The sequence below is a fragment of the Sciurus vulgaris genome, assembly GCF_902686455.1.
Source record: "Sciurus vulgaris genome assembly, chromosome: 16".
Taxonomy (NCBI): domain Eukaryota; kingdom Metazoa; phylum Chordata; class Mammalia; order Rodentia; family Sciuridae; genus Sciurus; species Sciurus vulgaris.
Genome location: NC_136477.1, coordinates 32,322,730 through 32,344,915, shown reverse-complemented (window position 1 = coordinate 32,344,915; position 22,186 = coordinate 32,322,730). Strand labels below are relative to the sequence as shown.

The window sequence follows — 22,186 nt, the reverse complement described above, 5'->3', positions numbered from 1 at the left end:
CTCTCTCTCTCTCTCTCCTCTCTCAAAGCAAGTAAACCTCATTTCCTCTATCCTCTATAAGTAAATAAGCAAGAAAGCAGTGCACTAAAGAGAAAGAAGTGCCTCAGTTTCCACTCCACCACCCATAAGACCCGTGCAAGTTGTTGCTGCAGGCGGTGACAAATATCCACGGATTTTGGAACCGCAAAGAGCCAGCAACATTGATGAGGTTGTGGAGCATCTGAAATTCTCATACATTGCTGGTGGGAATGTAAATTGGTACAGCTATGTATTAAGTTAAACCTATAATATGGCCCAGCAATTTCATTCCTAGGTCTTGACCCATGAGAACCATATCCACAAAAAGATTTGTGCAGGAATGTGCATAATAGCTGTATTCATAATTGACCGAATCTGGAAACAACTCAGATGTCTATTAAATGATGAATGAATAAACAGGTTGTGGTTTGCCATAGTCATGTGAGGGAATGAACTACTGATACACGTGACAATGTGATGAATCATCGAAATGTTACATTGAATGAAAGAAGCCAGACCAAAGAAACCTAATGTTCAATTTTTTAAAAAATTGTGTGATCTTTTATTTATTTATTTAGTTAGTTTAGGTGGACACAATACTTTTATTTTATTTATTTTTATGTGGTGCTAAGGATCAAACCCAGCACACTACAGGAAGGGGCACAGGAAGTGTTCTGAGGTGAGAGATGTTCCATATCTTGATTGTGAGGGAGATCTCATAGGTGTACGTGTTTGACAAATTTCACAAACTGTTTACTTAAAATAGCACATTTTTAATATACGTTGTACCTTGATAAAGCTGGTCTTTTTATTTGTGTTTGGGTTTTTGGTACTGGGGATTGAATCCAGGGGTGCCTTATCACTGAAATACATCCCCTGCCCTTTTAATTTTTTTATTTTGAACGAGGGTCTCGCTAAGTTGCTGAAGCTGGCCTCAAACTTGCGATTCTCCTGCCTCAGCCTCCTGGGTTACTGGAACAATGCCATCTGATAAGGTCAATTTTAAAGGAAAGCGTTGGATATTTTTAAATGTCCATTATCACCCTTATTCCGTCTGCTGTCAAATCATTTCCTACCATCCATCTCTCTTCTGACTTGGGATCTTTTGGAGAGTTGGAATGATAAGTTTTTATCTCCATCTTCCCTTTGGAGCTCAGCAAGCTTCTTGGAATGTAGTTTGTGCTCGGTAAGCATCTACAGGAGCCAAGACCCTGGGAGGTTAATGAGGAGTTCTGGAATACCTTGAAAGATTAGCAAATTAGATGAGACAAACTTGCCAAGGGGATTAGATCTGGGGCCACGGGATCTCTGTGTATCACAGGGATCCCAGCACTGAGCAGGTCAGCGGACACCTGCAATTGAAAAGCTAAACGTGTAGATGTATTTAGGGTGCTCCAAATTAGATTGTTAGAAAAGTGATGAATAAGCCAGGTACAGTAGCGCACGCCTACAATCTCAGTGACTCAAGAGGCTGAGGCAGGAGGATCGTGAGTTCAAAGCCAGCCTCAGCAGCTTAGCAAGGCCCTAAGCAACTTGGCAAGACCCTGTCTCTAATAAAAATATAAAAAAGGATTGGCGATGTGGCCTAGTGGTGAAGCACCACTGTTCAATCCCTAGTACCAAAAAGAAAAGTGATTAATAAATGAGAGCTACCAAGTGGTTAATGAGCTGAGTACCCTAACAAACACACAACTTAGCTGATGGTTTCTAGAACATGTAAATGATTATTCACTTATGAGCCATAAGGTGTAATAGCTTCCAGATATTTAATAATACACTGTTAAGACCAGACCGTGTGAAATTATCACTGTTAGTAGTATTTTTGATATACAAAATTGACCCGTTCATGATTCAGCCTACAACCTTTTACTTGACAAGTTGCTTTTACATATGGTATGAATCGACCCTCAAAAAAGTCTTCCTTTTGGAGTGGGTGTAGCTTAGTGTAATCAAACATGTACATAGGGTAATGATGTCTGTCTCATTCCACCATGTTTCATACCCCTGTCCCATCCTCCCTCTCATTTCCCTCTACATAAAGTTCTATGAGGAATTTTTATAGGAAATATTTAGGGATAACAGAATTTACAAAAAGGCAAAGCAAACCAAGTAGTAAAGAGTGGTAGGATTGTCAGGCAATTTTGATTCTCTTTGTTTTTTGTTTTTTGTTTTTTTTTCTGAATTTCCCCCCAGTTTTCCTCAGTGAGCATAAAATACATTCACAATCAAAAAATAAGTAATTTTTAAGTAAAAGACAAAGGAAAACAGTAGTTTCATCAGCAAAAAGACAGGATCCTCTTAGTGGAAAAATTAACATCTTCAAGCTCCCTTATAAAGGTGGACAAGGGACCAGAGTCATTGCATGCAAACCATGTGGAGGACTGTACCCACTCATTGCCTTGGTCTCTTCGGAAGGAAGGTAGTCCTTGGCCATCATTTATCTTATTTATGCAAGGTTTCGTGGGCAAAGTAGGAGATGGAGCTAAGAATGAAGGGAGTGTGGGCTTCTCGTGTTTGAAAGGTTGTATTCTATTCAAAACATCTGACCATCTGCAAAGCACTCATTTATAAATTTTGATTAAAAAGGATTAATGTGAGAATTTACACCTGTCTACCTTATATGTAATACAGAGAACTGTGAGAATTTATATCAGTACACCTCACCTACACAGAGAGAAGTTCTTGCATTCACACTATTCTACTGCCTTACATAATTCTAGAACATTCTTCCACCATATTTAGAGCATATTTGGTTCTACAAATAACTGAAGCTGACATTTTGGCTGGAAATCTTTGTAAAAAAAAAAAAAAATGCAGTAGTCTTCCCTGGTTTCTTAGCATTGGACTTGATCTCACATTTTGAAAATAAAGGGTGATTGTCATTATGAACAGTGCTATAAACCAGCCAAGTCCCACCCGAATGACCTTGTTCTTAATTCTGCACCTGCTTTTTATAGATTTGGGAGCATTTTCCTCACTGTCCAGACTGATAGCATAAACTCTTATATGATAGTACATCCCTCTTCTACAGCTGCCTAACCCCTCCCTTTGAATTACTATTTTAAATTTTCACTTCTCTTGTTGGAACTGTGTGTAAAAAAGAATAGGGTTCGAAAGACAACTTCTACAAGCTAAGTGCATGATAATTAATGCTTGAGCACTTAAACTTGGTCTTATTTAAAAGTTTAAGCTTAGAGAGACAATATTTGGGGCTGGGGGTATAGCTCAGTTGGTAGAGTGCTTGCCTTGCAAGCACACGGCCCTGGGTTCAAATCCCCAGCACCGGAAAAAAAAAAAAAAAGAGAGAGAGAGACAATATTTGCAAAGTTACACATCTAATAACGGGTAAGTAACCAAAATATATAAGGAATTCAAATCAATAGCAAGAAAACAAATAATCCAATTTAAAAATGGGCAAAGGACTTGAATAGACATTTCTCAAAAGCAGACATACGAATGACGAACAGGTAAATAAAAATCTATCAGCTAATTAATTTACCAATTAATAAGGAAATGCAAATTAAAACCACAAAGCTGGAAAGATGAAAGATGAGTATTGTTGAGTATGTGGAGAAAAGGATACACTGTTAGTGGAAATGTAGATGAGTATAGAAAATGTTATGGAGATTTCCTCAAAAAAATAGAACTACCATATGATTCAGCAATCTCACTTCTGGTTATATATCCAAAGAAAATGAAGTCCGTGTGTCAAAGAGACCTCAATACCCCATGTTTATTGCAGCATTGTTCACAGGTAGCTAAGAAGTGGAAGTGACAGAAATGTCTATCAACTGATAAGTAGATTGAAAAATGTGCCTATATCCAGTGGAATACTGTTCAGCCTTTCAAAAGAAGGAAATCCTGTCTTCTTTGCAGCATGGATGAACCTGGAGAACATTATGCTAAGTGGAAAAAGACAGACACAGAAAGACCAATACGGCATGATCTCACTCGTGGAGTGTAATGTCAAACTCGCAGAAGCCGAGGGTGGAGAGTTACAGGTGGGGGCGAGGATGGCAGAGAGGAGTGTTGCTTAAAGGGTAAAAATTTAAGTTACATGGTGGGGGGGGGACTTTAAGCCTTAATTAAAAGTCTTTTATTTTTCTTGTTTGTTCTCACTTTAAATGATTAATGTTTACACTTTATAATGAACACATTATCTTTGTATTCAGATAAAAGGCAAGGAAATGATAATCCCAAGTTTTATGGATTAAATACAAATACAAGTTTTTCGTTTAAAAGATAAGCATGCTATTGATGTTTTTGGAAATGATTTAAGAGATTTGTTTTCAAAAAGAATCCTTGATTCTGAATTAAAACATGTACAAGTTGACCAAGGCTGACATAGCAAAGTGCCACAGTGGGGTGGCTTAAACGCCAGAGTTTTGTTCCTCACTATTCTGGAGGCCAGAAGTTCAAGGTCAAGGTGTTCCCAGGTGTGTTTCTTAGGACAGACTGATCTCCTTGGCTTACCGGTGGCTCTGTGTGTCTCACATGGTCTTCTCCGTGTGTGTTGTCTGTTCTAAACTCTTCTTCTAAGGAGACCAGTGCTTGGATGGGGCCTACCTCCTCAATTCTATTTTAACTTCATTACCTATTTAAAGACCTTGTCTTCAAATACATTCACATTCTGAGGGAGAAGGGGTTAGAGCTTCTCCATGTGAATTCAGACCATAACACAGCAAGCCTTTCTTGTTCCCAGAATCACCTATGGCCTGCCCCCACTCCCACTCTCTTCTTTCTCTGCTGGTATCTCTCTAGAAGAAATAGCAATCCTGTTGGAAAGTGTTGGCACACAGAGCTGTGGATCCTCATATTTGTGCCATGCTTCCTTGACATTTTCATACATCTGTCTGTTTGATCATTGCACAAATGGAAACTGAGGTCCAGACAGACTCACTTGCAGGCAGACCAGCTGACAGAATCCTGCCTGCTTTTTCCAAAGGGTGACTAAGTAGAAGCAGGCTCTGTAAGCAGACTATTTCACTGCTTAAGGAATTAGGGAGTCCTCCCCTTGACCCCTTTTCTACACAGCCCAAAGCGTGGGCCAGGAACCCGTCTTCAAGTTACATCTGAGAGCAGTCACAAAGCAGATTGTCCGCAGGGAGCCTGCAGACTACTTGAAGAGACATAGCAAACACAGGAAATAATCAGAAAATGAAAGACAAGTATCAAAGGCTTCGCTGCCTGAATTGAAAGTCAACTTGCCCTCACTGGCCAGGGTCAAACTTCCTCCTTGCCAACTGTGTTAAAGCAGACAAACAGCTGGTGCCAATCTGCCAGATAGCATTCTACCTTATGGCGGCTTTTCCAGAGACCCATGCAGAGGCTGGGGAAGAGATGCAGGGACCTCCAGAGTGTGCTAAGCCAAAAACCTCATGCAGTCGGGAACTAAGCCGAGGACTTGAGCAGGAAGCAAGTGTTAGCCATTTCCCCTGTCTTTCCAGTTGTACACAGATCTGACTCTTCATCCAGTGCTATTAGCATTATACTCTTTTCTTGAATCTCCAAATGTATTTCCTCTAATATTTCCCCTATTTTCCAGCAAAGGATTATTCTGTATGCATACACACACACACACACACACACACACACACACACACACACAATGCAAACTGAGCATTCATGTTTAGGGTTAGTTCAATAAAACAGTGAAGTCAATCTTACTATTTATTAATATTCATAATTATTCTTGGGTTATGAGGTCAGTAACCATAAATAAATGGTAAACAATTCTCCCACTATCAAATTTGAGCAGGATAAAGCTGGACTACTATATACTAGGCACTGTGGTTGGTGATGAAGATGTCAGGATGAAGGCCAAGAAGAGCCAGCACACTTGAAAACCCTCTGGCAGGCTCTGTGATGAGAGCTCCAGACCGTCCTTTATTGAATTCTCACAGGAGGTATGGCGGTTTGTACTTTCAAAAGATGGTCATAGTTATCACCATGCACCTTCCTGATTGGTGGAGTGTATTTTGGCACCCCCCCCCACCTTGAATGCTCTATTAGAATAGAGAGGAAATAGTGATGTCCCCTTCCAAAGATAGCCCCTCACTGCCTGCAGTTTCCTCTTCCTGCTTCTTGGAATGGTGCCTCTGCCAATGTTCCCTCTCAGACCCCAGCCACCATGCTCCGAGAAGTCCAAGCCCTGTGGCGAGGCCTCATGTAGGCACCCCAGTGGAAGGCCTAGCTGAGCGCCAGCCAATCGCCAGCACCAACTTCCAGCCATGTGAGAAAGCCATCTTGGATGTCCAACCCAGGGGAGCTTCAGATGATTTGCCCCAGCTGCCATCTGACGACAACAGTATCAAAGACCCCAAGTGAGAACCACCCAGCTGAGCCCAGTCAAATCACAAAGGCATGAGAGAGAATAATAAATTATTTTGTCACTAACCTTTGTGGTGTTTTGATATGCGGCAGAAGAGATTTGGATTAGTAAGTATAGATATGAGTTTTCATGCCCACTGACAGATGGGAACTGAGTCCCAAAGTGGGTTAGAAATTTCCCACCTTTGAAGAGCTGGTAGGTGGCAGAATTAGCATATAAATTCAAGAAAGCATGGCGCTCCAGGGTTTCCAGATGTGATTCCTTCCCTGTATGAACTCCCGGTCTGGGAAGAGACAGCCAAGGCTAAAGTGTGGGAGGCCACGCACTTCCAGGGTGGGTACACATACAGGAGCAAGGGAGCCATGTTTGCCGTGTTGTCTTGCCACCTCTCCAGCCTCATTAGCACCCGCCCTCCTTTGAATCAGCTGCTCAAGCCCCAATGGACTTCCTGCCCTCTGATAAGTCATGCCTCTGAGTACTTACCTAAAACTCTCTTCTCCACCCTCCTAAGGCTGATTAATAGTTTTTTATCCTTCAGTGTGTGGTTAAGATGGCTCCTCTCTAGAAAGTCTTCCCTGACTTCCTTACTACTTCCCTTACAAGGTGAGGTGTCCCCCCCCCCCCCCGACCCCCAGAGCACCTCACTTTAACCCTACGTTTAGCTTTTGCCAGGCTGTATTGAAATTGCCATTTTTACTGTCTGGTCCCTTCATGTCAGGAAGCTCCAGGGGTAAAGAACAGGTAGCTCTCATGCCTAACATAGAGCCTGGCACTTTCTAGATGCTCAGTAAATATTAGCTTAATACGTGGCATGGAGAATTGCTCATTGCCCAAAGAAGGCCTCACAGAGGCAATGACATTTCAAGGGACTCAGTTAGGATGCCAGAAACTTACCAGGTCAGTAGTTTTCAACCAGGTTCATAAAGGCAACAAAACTACCAATGAAACTTTTTTCTTCATAGCAGACATCATCAGCAGCATCACCATCATAAGGCCCAGCAGGGGTTCTCCGAGTTTGACATGTTTTTTTGTCCTCTCAGCATCCACTACCTATATAAAACCCCAACCCTAAAACTGGCATCCTCAATCCTACAGTATCTACCACAGGCCTACCTCTCCAGTCAAGCCTCTGTCCCTTTTCCATGTGTTCCTATACCCCAAACCACTGGTAATTCCTGAGGTCCATGTTGCTATGTCAGGCCTCCTTGGGGTGGGCCATTCTCTCTTGCCCACCCAGTAAGTTTGTTTTTCATTGCTTTCGAAGTACTGAGAATTGAACCCAGAACTTCATGCTAGCTAGGCAAGTGCACTGAGCTACATCCCTGCCTCACCCCCATCCCCCACTGCCGTCAGTTTTAATCATGCTTCAAGACCCAGTTCAAACACCACTTCCTGTATGAAACTTCCTCCTGGTTCAGGACACGCTGGTTGCTCCCTTCTGTGGACCATCCCTGGAGCTCCGCATTAATCCCACAGATAGATACAGAGTACTACTTTGGGTCAGGCACTCTGCTAAACACTGCATGAACAGGGAACTTCTGGTCCAGACCTGGCCTCCACTCCATGGACATGACAACCACAGCTACCTACTACCTAACTGCACTTTCCTGGAAGTCCTCCTGTAAATGTCCCTTGCATTGCAAGTATCTTTCTCAAGCTCTTAAGTGATCGTGATAAAATGATTAGCACAGTAGCCAGCATTCATGATTATTTCCAATCAGGGTTGGGTGGCACAGTGGCCAACACCAGGCAGAGAAAACCAGTAATGTCTCAGCAAGGTCTCCTGGGTGATAATGGCTCTCAACCACAAGCATGCTGGGTAGGGATGAAGCTGGAGGACTTGCCCAAACACAGACTGCTGAGTCCCACACCGAAAGCTTCTGATCCAGCAGGTCAGAAAGGCTTCCTAGGATTTGCATTTCACATAGGTGATGATGGTTCTTCTGGACTGGGAGCCATACACCGAAAATCACCGAGGAAGAAGATTCCTAGAGATTTGAACGAAGACTCCTCGAAGGAGAAATTATCCAGCCCTTGTGTTTTCTGCTTCTCTGAAGCCCTCACTTCGACAGAGATCTCCTGTCACCTGTGTTGAGTTTTGAACACTTGGATAAGTGCAGGAGTGAAAAGGTAAATCGACATGAAAAGTGATAACCAAACCAACTGTGGGCGAAGAGCCGGAAACGCTTTGGCAGTAGCAGCCCCTAGTTGGAATTATTCCTGTTTTACAGAGAAAGAAATGGAGGTACCAAACAGCTGTGACTGTTATTTAAAGAGAAGACAGATGTGGAATACAAAAAAAAAAAAAAAAAAAAAGTGTATATACAAGTAGGAAAAAAGTAATGTGATAAATCCCCAAATGTCTCCACTCTAGTGGATCTGTTCTCGATCTTGGTGTGCCTCAGAATCACCTAGGAGACCTGTCAAATCAGAGAATGTAAGGATATCATCCACCCTCTAGAAATTATTAAGACTTAGCCATGTTGGAAAGCCTTCTGATGCCAGGACAGTGGTGGTACCTAATAAGCTCGCAGAGGTGGTTTTTTGTTTGCTTTTTGTTTTTAGTGTGTGTGTGTGTGTGTGTGTTGCTCAGTACTGAACCCAGGCAGATAGATTTTTGCTGTTTTCTCCAAATGAGTAAATATAAATATAGCCATGGGGAACACTGCTCAAAGGGAACATGAATAACATAACTCATTTGGGACTGTGTGCAGTGGTACACACCTGTAGTCCCAGCTACTTAGGAGGCTGAGGGAGGAGGACTGCTTGTGACAAGAAGTTTGAGGCCACCCTGAGCAACACAGCAAGATCTATTTTCTTAAACAACAAAACTGTAACTCATTTCATAGTCCTGTGTGGGCCCATCAAAGAAGGAGTTCAACATAGTATGCCATTTGGAAAACTATTTGATAATTTCTAATAGAAGTAAACATTTGCTCACCCTGTGGCCCAGCAAATCTCTACGTCATTTGTAGATGTTTACCCCAGAGAAATTAGAGTTTATATCCACCAAAAAAAATTTTTTTCCCCAGACTATTTGTCAATGCTTTATTCCTAACATCCAGGAAAGGAAAGAAGGAAGGAAGGGAGGGAGGGAGGAAGGAAATAACCAGGTGCCCATCAACAGGTAACTAAAAAATTTAAAACGTGACATAGTGTAATATTACTCAGCAATAAGAAGGAAGGAACTACTGATATAAACCACTTATATTCCCAACAGAATGAAACTCAAATGAGTTACGTCAAAACTGGACACAAATGAGAATATTCTGCCTTATTTCCAAGTATTTGAAGTCTAAGTTCAGGTAAAACTAATCAACAGTGACAGAGAGCAGAACACTGTGGTTGCCTGCAGTCGAAAAGGAGGGTGCTGAGGCCCGGCAGCCGGAGGGAAAAAGAAGCACGAGGGAACTCTCTGAGGTGATGGGCATGTTCCATTCGTTGGTGGGTCATGGTTACACAGGTGCACACATACATAAAAATTAATGGAGCTGCACGGTACGGCCTGGACATTCCACCGTATGTAAGTTAAACTTCAGTGAAGTACTCGGGGCACACATCCGCAGCCGCACCCACGCAAAATCCCAGGAGGCTCAGTGCCAGCTGTGACCTGGGTCTTGCCCACTTGGGAGAGGCCGTGGCCCCAGGCGTCCGGTTTCCTCCTCGCGCCAGTCCAACTTCCGTGCGTCTCTGAGCGCAGGGACCGCTGAGGCCTCTCTGGAGGGCGCCGGCCAGCGGGTCCCGCGCGGGGTCCAGCCACAGCTGGCGCGGGGCTGGTGCCCAGGGGTTGCAGACGAGTGCGCCCCGCCCTCCCAGCGCCGGCGACCGCCGCGAGGGCCCCGCCCCGCCCGCCCGCCTAGCCCGCCCCTCCTCATCTGGTCCCGGGTCCCGGGCCGGGAGGCGGCCAGCGGGCTGGGGCCACGCGATGTCGCATGGATCGGGACTCGTCCGCACCACGTGCAGCAGCGGCAGCGCGCTGGGACCCGGGGTGGGCGCGAGCCAGCCCTCGGAGGGGCTGCTGGACTCCGTCTACCCCCGCACCCAGGGGGCCCTGCTCAAAGTGGCGCAGATGGTAAGAGGGCGGACGCGGGCCGGGGTCACTCCGAGCGCCCGGGGAGGACGGGGCCGGGGAGCGCGCGCGCCGGCCGCTGGACCTGGCCGGAGCCCGAGTCTCGCGCGGCGGGCGGGCGGCGGGGGCCGCGCCGCGGAAGCCGAGTCCCCGGGAAAGTTGCCGGCGCAGCCCGCGCCCGAGTCCGGCCCCCACGGTGCCGGCCGCCCGCGCTCCCCAGCCCCCTCGGCGGGGCCTGACCCGCCTGCTGACAGAAACCGCGGCCCGAGTTCCTCGTCGCCTTCCTTCCTCTTCTCTGGGCCGCGCCGCTTCGAACCCGCGCCGGGAGGAAGAGTGGCCGGGCCAGCGGCGATGAGCCGGCCGAGCCCCACCTCCCGGCCCGCGGCCTCCCCTGTCCCCGGCCGGCGCGGAGGGGCTTCCCCGCTCCGGGCGCAGTTGCCCCCCCAGAGACGAGGTCGCGGGGTTTTGCGTTCCCTTCGGTGGTGAGGGTGGGCCGGGAGAGTGGGGACCCTGGGACCGCCTTCAGGTCCCCTGCGCGCCCCAGTTGCAAGGGAGGGCCCTGGAAGGCAGAGGACCGTTTGGGAAAGGCCGGTTCCGAGGGGCTGGTCGTGTTTGGAGAAGCCAGTCTCCTGACTGGAGCCCTCGGGAGCCAGGCCGGACGAAGTTACCGGCTCTCCGAGTGACCAGCGCAACACCAGGGCCTCGAGGCTGGAAGTTGCCCCATCTGTTCTCTTGTTCCCTACTCTTTTCTCCCTCCCACTTTTTTTTTTTTTTCCTTTGAAAATATTTGATCTTAAATACCTTTCCGTTTGTATGATGTGTTTTGAAACTGGGCTGGGCTGTTGGTGACTCTTCCCTCACTGAAGCTCAGCAAGAACTGTAAATAGGAGAGGGGTGGTTTTTGAGATGTGGGGAAAGAAGTGTGGGATAGGTAGAGGCTCATAGAACCAGAAGCTGGGGCCTGCGAAAGTGGAGCAGCCCCTCTGGAACTGGACACGGGGTGGGAGGCCTTATTCCAAAGCCCTTATTCCAGATGCTGAATGTGTAAAAAAGTGGCCGTCATTCTCTCCCTGGGGAGACCTAGAGGGACCGGAACTCGGTTCCTTCTTCTCTAAGAAGGTGGCTAGATGAACCCAAAATTAGGAAGTAGAGGCAATTAAGCAACTACAACAAAGGCCTGGTGCTGGACAGTGTTGGGTAGGAGCAGGGCATTTTTGTTTTTGTTTCCTTCTTTTTGTTCATTTAGTGGGAGCAGATAAGAGATTTGATCAGCTAAATGGAGCAGACAGCCCACCTCCCCCATCCTTAAAAGAGAGGCTCCGGGTGAGACAGACCCTACCTGACCTTTGGAAGTGATGAGTTTGTTGGGCACAGATTGGGATCAGAAGCTTTCATCTTGGCCCATGTGTTTAGTGGACAAAGATGTTGGGCAATGAAAAACTTCTTGTTGGTCTGTACTTTGGTAACAAGGGTGGAGGTGAGAAGCAGTCGTGTTGGTCCATGAGTTTGAGGAACAGGAGATGAGAGACCTCCTTCTCCCATTCCAAGCACTTCAGCTGACCTCTTGCTTGTGGCCCTTGTGCCAGGTTGTAGGTGACCATCAATGATGGAGCCTGTTGTTCAAAAGAAGAGAACAAAGACTTAAACAATTACTTTATCTGGCTGCTGCTCTTCTTAAAACCGTGCCATCTCTGCAGGATGGCCAGGTAGCTATGGGCTAGTTTGGTCAGACCCTGTGGGGTTGAAGTTGCCCTTCCAGGGTGGTCATATTATATAACAGACCACTTAGGACTGTCTGTTTGGGCCTCTTGTGTAACTCCTTTCTGTTCTTCTTCTCTTTTCTGGGGTTCCTACTTGGGCATTTGATGTTCATTTGTCTTCATTTCTGGAAAGCACTTGCTTAGCCAAGTTTTAAATTTGAGGAAGAACAGAAGCAGCTAACATGGTGCCACCCTTTGGGCACTCTATGCCTGGGGGTGTCTCTGTCTCTCTCTGTCTCTCTCTCTCTCTCTCTCTCTCTCATACTGGAGATTGAACCCAGGGACCTTAACCACTAAGCAACATCCCCAGTCCTTTTAAAAATATTTATTTAAAGACAGGGTCTCCTCCTTGAGTTGCTTAGAGCCTCCCTAAGTTGCTGAGGCTGGCTTTGAACTCAAAATCCTCCTGCCTCAGCCTTCAGAGCTGCTGGGATTATCAGTGTGTGTCACGGTGACCAGGGGGTCGGGTGGGGAGGTCTCTCATTTTGACTACAGATGTCTCAATGGCATGCAGGCCCTTTTGTCCTTGGCTTCCTGAGAAGAATTTTCATCATGGGCTGATGAACGGACCTTTCAATGCTTTCCGTTAAGAAGGAATTGCAGAGGCTGTGTCTTTAGAGAAAGCTTCCCATGCCTTGGGCAGGCCTCCTCTGAATCCTCCACTACTAGGAAATGAAAAGAGGAGAAAAAAGGAAGAAAGCAGGTCTCTAAGTGACTACTGGTGCTTGTCATATCATTTATCCATATATAAATCTTACAATTCTGTGGCCATGAGGGTTTTACTTCTTTCATCTTCCTTCTTAGAGCAGGGTCATAATCACAGTTCTTGACTTAAAGAAACTTAAAAAAAAAAAAAAAAAAGCTGTTTTTTCAGCCCTACTATTGCTCTTGATAATGCACAAGGAATTGTATGCTATAAACCACATATATATCTTCTCACTAAATGTCTCACTAAATGGTGGAGTCACATCTTTGACAGGTGAGGAAACTGACTGAAAGGTTAAGATCTACTGAAGCCACACCGCAGTCAGCAGCAGCGGTAGAGCCTGCCCAGGCCCGATGGCCTCATGTCCCCAGAACTCATAACTCTCGCAGTTGTGGCTTATTAACAGATTCAGGAAAAATCAAAACCACAGTAAGATTGCTTTACACCCACAAAGTGGACATTAACTTAAAAATCAGATAATAACAAATGGCAAGAACGTGGAGGATGTGAAGAAATTGGAACTCTGGGATATTGCTGATGGGAAGGTAAAGGGAGCTACACCCAGGAGCTGTGAAAACACAGATCCACTCAAAGACTTGTATGTTCATATTGTTTGCAGTACTATTATTCATAATAGCCAGAAAGTGGAAACAGCATAGTGTCCATCAAACGATGATTACATAAATACTAACAATAAGGCAAGTGATACATTCATCCAGTAGAATATTATATGACCCAAAACAGTGGGAACTGTAGTACTACCATATGAACTGAATGGATGACCTTTGACAACTCTGGGCTAAGTGAAAAAAAGTCACAAAAACCCACATATTATATGATTTTACTTATATAAATGATTGAGAATAGGCAAATTTATAGACACAGAAAGTAAATTAGTGGTTGCTTAGGGCTGGACATGGCTGGGAGTAGGAAATGAGAAGTGATTGCTAACAGGTAGGATTTTGGGGGCATATGAAAAATGTTCAAAGATCATGGTGATGGAATTCATTGAACTTCACACTTTAAGTGAATTGCATAGTATTTGAATTATGTCTCAGCCATTAAAAAGTGAGATCTAGAGAGGAGGCTGAGGGGGTGTAGTGTTCTGCATGCAAACACGGTGTAGGGGGAGCACAACTGTGTTCCAGGAAACCCCCTTTGGGTTCCCACTACACCCACCACTAGAGGAAGGAGTGTCCACTTCAAGCCTCACAGAGTCTGAGCTGAAGGGCCAGGTCACCAGGAGGCCTGAACTGGAAGAGATGTCCTTGGCTGGCAGGAAGAGAAAAGTTGATAGTTGGTCACCTAAGGGAAAAGGGTCAGAGGCCAATCGTGACAGATGATCGTGTCGGGAGTCCCCATTTACTCCTTTATACAGTATGTTTAATTTGGAGCTATGTGATATGTTGGAGATGATGAGAAAGAAAAAGATGTAGTAAGAAACAAGCCAGTATTGGGTCAGTTCTTTTTTTTTAATTGATGCATGATAATTGTACCTATTTATGGGGCATAGAGTGATATTTTAATGCATGCATATGATGTGTATTGATCAAATCAGCCATTAGCATATCCATCACCTCAAACATTTATCATTTCTTTTTTTTTTTTTTGGTAGATAGAACTCAAGGTGCTTAACCACTAAGCCACATCCCCAGTTCTTTTTATTTTATTTATTTATTGAAGCAGGGTCTTGCTAAGTTGCTTAGGGCCTCACTAAGTTGTTGAGGCTAGCTTTGAACTTGCATTCCTCCTGCCTCAGCCTCCCAAGCTGCTGGAATTATAGGCATGCACCGCCACACCCAGCTATCATTTCTTTCTGAGACAATTTTTCATCTCCCCACCCCAGAGATTTAGAAATTGGTTTCATTTCATTCATTGAGCATCTGCTATATTAACTCTGTTCAAGTTTTGCACAGTATAACTGTTAACAAGGTAGACCTATGCAGAAAAACAAAGGCTGTCGCATTTGCACAACCATAATATGCAATGAGAATGAGAACGTAGTTCACAGGCAACAAAGATAAAAATCTCAACGTCTTCCAGGAGGTTCATCTATTTATTCAGCAAATATTTATTCAGCACCTACTATGTGCTGTGGAAAGAAGACTAAACGAAACAACTCAGCCCAAGCCCTCCTTATTCTCTAATGGACAAAGCAGACATTAATCAAATGGCTATAAGTGTATACAGTCATCCCTTGGTGCCTGTCGGAATTGATTCCAGGACCCACCTCAGATACCAAAATACTCAGATAGGTGCTCAAGAACCTGGTATAAAATAGTGACACAATTGCCAGGAACTTCCACACATCTTCTCATACATTTTAAACCTACCTTACTTACAATACCTAATACAATGCAAATGCTATGTAAATAGTATACTGTATTGTTTAGGGAATAATGACCAAAAAACTTACGTTCATGTTCAGTGAGGATGAGATAGAGTACCATCTGTAATTATAGGCTGGGACAAAAGTTGAAGAGGAGAGGTGCTCAGTGGCAGAGAGCATGTGCTAAGGAGTGTGACCTTCCTGGGAGGCCAGGAAAGACTTTTCTGAGGAAGGGATATTTGATGGAAGCAGAATTACAAAAAGAAGAAAGTGTGGACAACGTCCCTGAGTCTGTAGGAAGGAGTATCATGTCAGTTTGGAGAAGCCTGAAGAAGTATGCCGGGATCAGACGCCAAGTCTGCAAGATCATGGGAAGATACCGTCCTTATTCTATAAAAATCAGGGAAGCTTCGGTGTCAACTCACCATTGATGGAGTTCTCAACCGGTGGCTGTACTGCCCCCTAGAGGTCATTTTGGAATTCTGTGGAAACTTTTTGGTTGTCACCAGGATTAGGGTCATATTACATATACATTTTATTAATTTCAGAAAAGAGAAAACTACAAAATATTTTGTTTTCTAAAATTTTTTTTCTTTTTTGGCCTGAAATAAGATTAAAGGAACCTACCCAGTTTGGACGACACCTTGGATGTGAGTCTGGGGAGAGTACACTTAAGTTTTCTGGCTGAAAGGTGGGTCCTAAAGACCCCAAGGTCAGAGCAATTCTGAGCTTCACTTTAGGAATTCACAGTACAGGTGCCAAATGGAATCAGACTGTGAGGGATCTCCGCCTCTGGTGTAGCTGTGAATAGACCTGCGAGTGGAAAATGCCCAACGTAACCCAGAATGGGCCACAACTTGGTGTTCTGGCTTAACTGAACATGGCCAAGGGTGGAGGGACTCTGGCTTGGCTCATGCTATGGTTTGGCTGTCGTTTATTCCCCAAACATTCATGTGCTGGAGGTTGGTCCTCAGTTTGGCAATGGGAGGAGGTAAACCTAGTAGGGGGTCTTTATGTTTGAGGGGGCAGTGTCCTCAGAAGAGCTTATGGGATCCCAGCCTTGTCTTCCTTTATTGAGATGCAACTTCTTCCTCTTGTGCACCGAGTGCCATGGGGCCTTTGCCAGAGCCTGTATCATGCTGTTTGGACTTTCATCCTCCAAAAGTGTGAGCAAATTAATCCTCTTCTTTATTAAGTGAACCTGCCTTCTATATTTTATTATAGTAATGAAAAATGCACTAATACAGTTCCCAAGTGTGATCTGCGCACCCACATCCTACCTGGAATAACGTAAAGAACCTCAAGGCCAAGATTCTTTGGTCCCAACCCAATCCTGAATCCAAGAACAAGAAACTACTTTCTGCCAATGGCCAAATGAAAAAATAAAAATAGGGGCTGGGGTTGTAGCTCAGTGGTGGAGTGCTTGCCTCGCACATATGAGGCAGTGGGTTTGATCCTCAGCACGACATTAAAATAAATAAATAAATGTATTGTGTCCATCTTCAACTAAAAGTATTTTTTAAAAATAATCATAATTAAAAAAAAAAAAAAAAGTTCCAGGCCTTATTCTTCCTTGTTTTTTGTAGAAACTTCGGGTAACACAAAGAAGAAAACAGACTCTCCCATTCCTTCCCCCACAAAATTCATATTTAAAGTAGCTTTATAGTATTTTATAGTAGATACATGTAATCTTGTTATTTTTGGATGTTAATTAAGGATGATGCTATACATGTTTTATAAGATGTTTAGTTTTGCTTAATGTGTAATGAATGTTTTCCCCTGTTGCTTAGCGTTCGCCTGAGTTCGGTTTTTAGTTTGGTTTCTGCAGTCATGGGGTTTCCATGGTTTATGTGACATCCCACCCCCTGTGGCTCAGGAGCATCCAGTTCAGCTCATGGACAAATAAGGCCGTGATGAACTTCCTTGTTCAGAAGTACTGGAGTACAAACCTATAAATACTTCCTCCGGATAAATGGCATTGACCTTTAGCTGAGAGAGAAATGAAATGCTTCGTGCCCTTCTGAGATGGCGGGCATTAAACAATTTTCTAGACTTTTAATGTCTACAAATTAGTGGACATTCCTTTATCATCCAGGAAACCCAAGGAGCCAAGTGTGATAGTGATAATATTTTAAATTGTAATAGTGTTTTTGATGTCTGATGATTTGGGAAAGGAATAATGACAGAGACAGACTAGAAAGTTCAGTCGCGCTTTCAAATGCATTTATGTTTACGTAAGGGCAACGGCATCTTCAGATATTTGAAGGGTGGTGGTACCACACATGTGGAAGACCTTATGCAGAGCAAAAAGGGTTTTGTAATTACTGGTGAGAATTATGATCCAGGACACTCCACAGGACCACCTGCTGCAGGGTTGGGAATTGATACTGATGAAAACAGTCCCTGGAGGGTCCACCAGGTTGCAGGATCCAGAGTGGAGGTGAGGGAGCATGGGAGGCGGGGGTCTGGGGGTGAGCAGAGACCCCTGTGAGTCTGGAGAGTTCCACAGGTTTTCTGGCACTATAGTGGGTACTAGAGACTCTCCTGGGCCTTGCATGGGGAATTCTGTGTGGGGGGCCAGTATATTTATTTAAATGCTTGTTGCAGGGAAAGCCTCCTTTCTTCTCCCTTCCTCCCAGCCCTGGCGTTTCCTGTTCAGCCCACTGGACATCCATCTGTTTCCTCCCCCTGCCATCTGCACCACCATGCTGTGCTGGGCTGCTCCAGCCTGCAGCCCTGGAAGCCTCCCTCTGACCTGCCGGCCGCCACATGCCGGGTTTCATTGTCACCAGTTTGGCTCAGAGGTTCCCTCGCTGGCTGCTCACTCCCTGGCATTCCTCACTGAGGCCTATTGTGACTCCCGGGCACAGCGGGACCTGGCTCTGAGCCTTGCATTGGCTGCTGGTTGCTCTGCAGCCCCGGGGCATTCAGAGTGGAAAGGATGGGACGGGATCCCTCCCACCTCTCCACCCTGTCTGCTCCCGGAAGAAATGGCTTCTGGCGCCTGCAGAAAGGGTGGTTTACCTGGTTTGTGTTTCAGTCAGCAAGGGCAGTGAAGCGGTTCTTTGTTTCCTGGGTAGCCTTCCTGTCTCCCTCCTTCTCTGTCTCTGTCTGTCTGTCTGTCTCTCTAGCTAGGATAGATGGATGGATAAAGAGAGAGTAATTGTAAAGCCGTTTCCAGGAATTATTCTGAAAGGATTTTTTTTTAAATATTTTTTAAAGATGTTGACAGACCTTTATTTTTTTCATTTCTTTATATGGGGTGCTGAGAATCGAACCCAGTGTCTCACACATGCTAAGGCAAGAGCTCTACCACTGAGCCACAACCCAAGCCCTGAAAGGATTTTTTTAACATGGAGAAAATAAAGTTTCTTGCAAAGGTAACAGGAAAAAGAGATTAATTAAATCAGTTTGGGGTACAGAGTAAAGTGGAACTTTCTGGAGAGCAGAGAGAAATACTAACTATAGCATAACCTCAATTTATTTTTATTCCCTTCTACTTATGTTTTCTTACCCTCCCTAAGAAGGTAGCCACAACTCTAAATATAGTTCATATGAAGGTCTTTTTTTAAAATTTTTTCCTTTTTAAATTAGAAAAATAATTCTTAAGTAAATAATAACTATTGAGCTCCCACTTGGTGGCAGTCACTGAATAACTTTTTTTTTTTTTTTTTTTTTTGGTACTACGGATTGAACCCAGGGTGGCTTAACCACTAAACCACATCCCCAGCCCTTTTTTATTTTGAAACAGGGTTGGGGCAATGTATTTTTACGTGTGTTGCCTGGCTTAATTTTCATCATATTATGAGATGGGTCTTAGCATTACCCCTAATTTACAGACTAGGAATTTGCCCTAAGCCACAGTAGAACTTGGTTTTGAACCAGGTGGTCGGAGTCCAGACCTTGAGCTCTTTTTGTTTCTGTTTTGCAGCACTAGGTGTTGAACCAGGGACTTGAGTGAACATGCTGAGCAAATGCTCTCCCACTGAGCTTATGCCTAGGCCTCAAACTTGAGCTCTTAAAAGGTCAATTTGTTTTTCCCCCATGATCAATTACTGTGTGTAATCTACCAAACCATTAAACATTTGAAGATGATGCTGTGATACTGCATTCAAGGCTACCGTAACCGACCCGTGTGGCTCCTCAATACTGGGCAGGCTGTGGTCCGTCTAGCCAGAGGAGCTGAGACACGACAGCAGATGACATGACAGCAGGTGATATGACGGCCTTGCCTTGGGCCAGAGGTGAAATCACCTGGAATGGGGAAAACCCCTCCCCAGGGTGTTGAACAGGCAGGATGTGCCTTGTGTTTTAGAAAGCATTTTCACATGAACCTGCCATTGTCATTCTTGCTTTTGAGTTGTAAGGACCTCCAGGGAGGGCTGGGAAGATTTAAGTGCCTGTTCTATGTCAGGCATCCTCACCTGAAGTTTTCCTTTGTTTAACTTTTCTAATCACTGTATTTTTAACTTTTCCCTTTCTTTTGGTTGACTAGAAACTGCAAGGTAACTTTGTATCTTGCCCAAAGTTAAAAAAGAAATCTGGTAAACTCTGACTCTGCTTGTGACTCCAGGGCCAGTCAGGTTGCCTTCCCCCCTGGGTCGTGCTGCCTCTCTCTGTGTAGCGAACGGGCTCCCACCCTCGCCCACTGTGGCAGACACCTGTGAGTTGCACCCTGATGTAAGTCCGTTCTCTCTGAGTGTGGCTGGAATCTCTGACTTTATTCTGAACCGTGTAAGATGGCGAAGGTGATGGGATGTCATTCTCACGAACGTTACATGAGAAGCCAAGGTGAAGCTGTGTTCATGTTGCAGATGTAATAAGGTTCCAAATCGGTTGATTCTGAGTTAATACAAAGGTGATTTTCCCCAAGTGGGCCTGACTTCCCCAGGTAGAAGTTTGAAAAGTACTGTGTCCTCTCAAAGGGAGGGCTCTGAAGAGGGAAACTGCCTTATTAGGAGGTGCTGGTCCAGAACCCTCATAATGGACACCAATGAGCTGTGACTGGGACCTGAGAGCAACCACCAGCTGACAGCCAGCAAGAAAGCAGGGACCTTAGCCACAAGTGCAAAGGGCTGAATTCTGCCATCACCCACGTGAGCTTGGAAGAGAATTCCAAGCATCAGGTGAGACCACAGCCCAGCCAGCGTCTTGACTGCAGCCTGTGAAATCCTGAGGCAGAGAACTCTTACCCCACAGAAACTGAGATGTCTTTTGTTTTAGCTACTAAGTTCGTGGTCATTTATCCACTGCTTCTATAGATAACTGACACATCCACAGAAGCCCGTTTATCCCACATCAGAGTGCTCATGGCTGTTTGGGGCAACACTAGTGCTGGAGGCAGAAGGTGCAGTGGCCCTCTGTTTAACTGGGCTGTGGTCATATGTCATTGAATTTCTGTAGAGTAAATCCATTTCTTGAATTTTTGATCTGAGCATTGTGTGGAATATTTTAATGCAAGTGCTCATTCATCATCATAACAACCCTAGGAGGTATTAATATATATTTTCACTTTACAGATTAAAAAAACTGATGTGTACAGCTTAAATATCTTGTCTGCAGTCATTCGACTTCTAAGAACTGATTCCAGCTGTCAATCTCTCCTCCATGGTCCAGTCTAAAAAAAAAATTAAAATTCTGATCCAAACAGTAACCATGGTTGTGCGTTGTTGAGAGTATATTTGCTCTTTTGAATAGATAACATTTACTGCATGACGAAGATTCAGAAAGTAACTAAAATCCCCCAAATCCCAGTTTCCCTCCCTGGGGGCTGCTGGAGGCTCCCTGTGAGTTCTTATATAACTTTCAGGAATTATTTTACATCTGTATATGCTTGTGTGCTTCCCTTTGAATGGATACGCACTGTTCTCTCCTTTTATGAACTAGCTTTCCTTCTTGAAGACAATCCCATACTGATTCAGAAAGAGTGTCCTCATTCTTCTTTACATTGAAGCTGCATTGTGTTCCAGAGAATGGTTTTACCGTGATAAGTTTAGCCAGGCTTCCATTAACAGGCCTTGGTTATTCCCACGTTGGTCATCTAATGCAGCTATGGTGGCTGCTTTTGTACATATCATACTTTTGTGTGTATACAAGAATATTAGAGAAACTCCTGAAAGTAGAATTCGTGGACCCTTAGAAATTTTTTTTTTATCCACCCCGAAACTCAGATTCTTGAACATCACCTTTTGATCTTCCCCTGAGGGTTTCAGGGGTCTTCCATGCCCATCGTTATTGCAGGGGACTCTACTTCGGGTTCAAAAATGTTTGGAGATCCACTGTTCTGGTATGCCACTTTTCTTTAAGATATTAGAACCAGAAAAACTGGAGAACAAGAAGACCCGTGTGGCCAGTGTTTTTCTTAGAATTTCTCTATCACAATGAGAGTTAAGAGCAGAGTAGTTGGGGAGAATGTGCAGCTGGTTTACTGAGTGAGGACAGGAAGCCAGGGCAGAGTAGCTAGATGCAGGTGAGTTTCTGAAACCTAGCCTCAGCTTGATCTTACTGGGAGCTCTGGAGAATTTGGTGCACCACTGAGATTGTCCTTTGACCACTGAAGATTGTCCTTTGACCACTGAAGATTGTCCTTCATTGGCTATAGGTCAGGAAGGAGGGTGGAGCCAGACGGCTCTGGTCATCCAAGGGAAATCATTTGCAGAAGGGTGCAGGGAGAAGAGTTAGCACAGCACCCCAGTAGCTGGGAATTGATGCCCTGACCTGGCAAAGAGAGCCCTGGGGATCTGGGCAGGGACCAGTGTAGTCACTGCTTGGGTGTTGGAATCACCTCCAGTCAAACTGATCTCTACTGAGACTCTTAGCTGATGCTCTGTGGGCAAACCTGACTGCATCTTCCCCCCACCTGCAATCCTGACCTGTCTGTATTCTCCCCAGGTGTCCCTCTGGATCTGCAGTGCCAGGTTGCTGCCTGGCAGACTTTACAGGACTTTTGTTGACGGTGGATGTTACCTTTTGC

The 22,186-nt window shown here is 44.8% G+C and overlaps 1 protein-coding gene and 1 long non-coding RNA gene across 3 annotated transcripts in view; one reads left to right on the top strand and one right to left on the bottom strand.

Moving 5' to 3' along the window:
- The first annotated feature begins 10,128 nt into the window (after window positions 1-10,128).
- The window catches only part of CMTM7 (CKLF like MARVEL transmembrane domain containing 7), a 57,194-nt gene continuing 45,136 nt past the window's right edge, over window positions 10,129-22,186 (top strand). For both annotated transcript variants that reach the window (XR_013759748.1, XM_079114013.1), the window contains exon 1: window positions 10,129-10,421. Coding sequence is in view for 1 of the 2 variants with exons in the window: in XM_079114013.1 (XP_078970139.1) it covers window positions 10,275-10,421 (147 nt within the window). In the remaining variant the exon portion in view is untranslated. The remainder of the gene's footprint in view (window positions 10,422-22,186) is intronic.
- On the bottom strand, window positions 11,779-19,419 carry LOC306645879. The gene is made up of 2 exons (XR_013759757.1): window positions 16,814-19,419; window positions 11,779-16,781 (listed from the first exon to the last, which is right to left on the bottom strand). It is a non-coding gene; the product is annotated as an uncharacterized lncRNA (long non-coding RNA).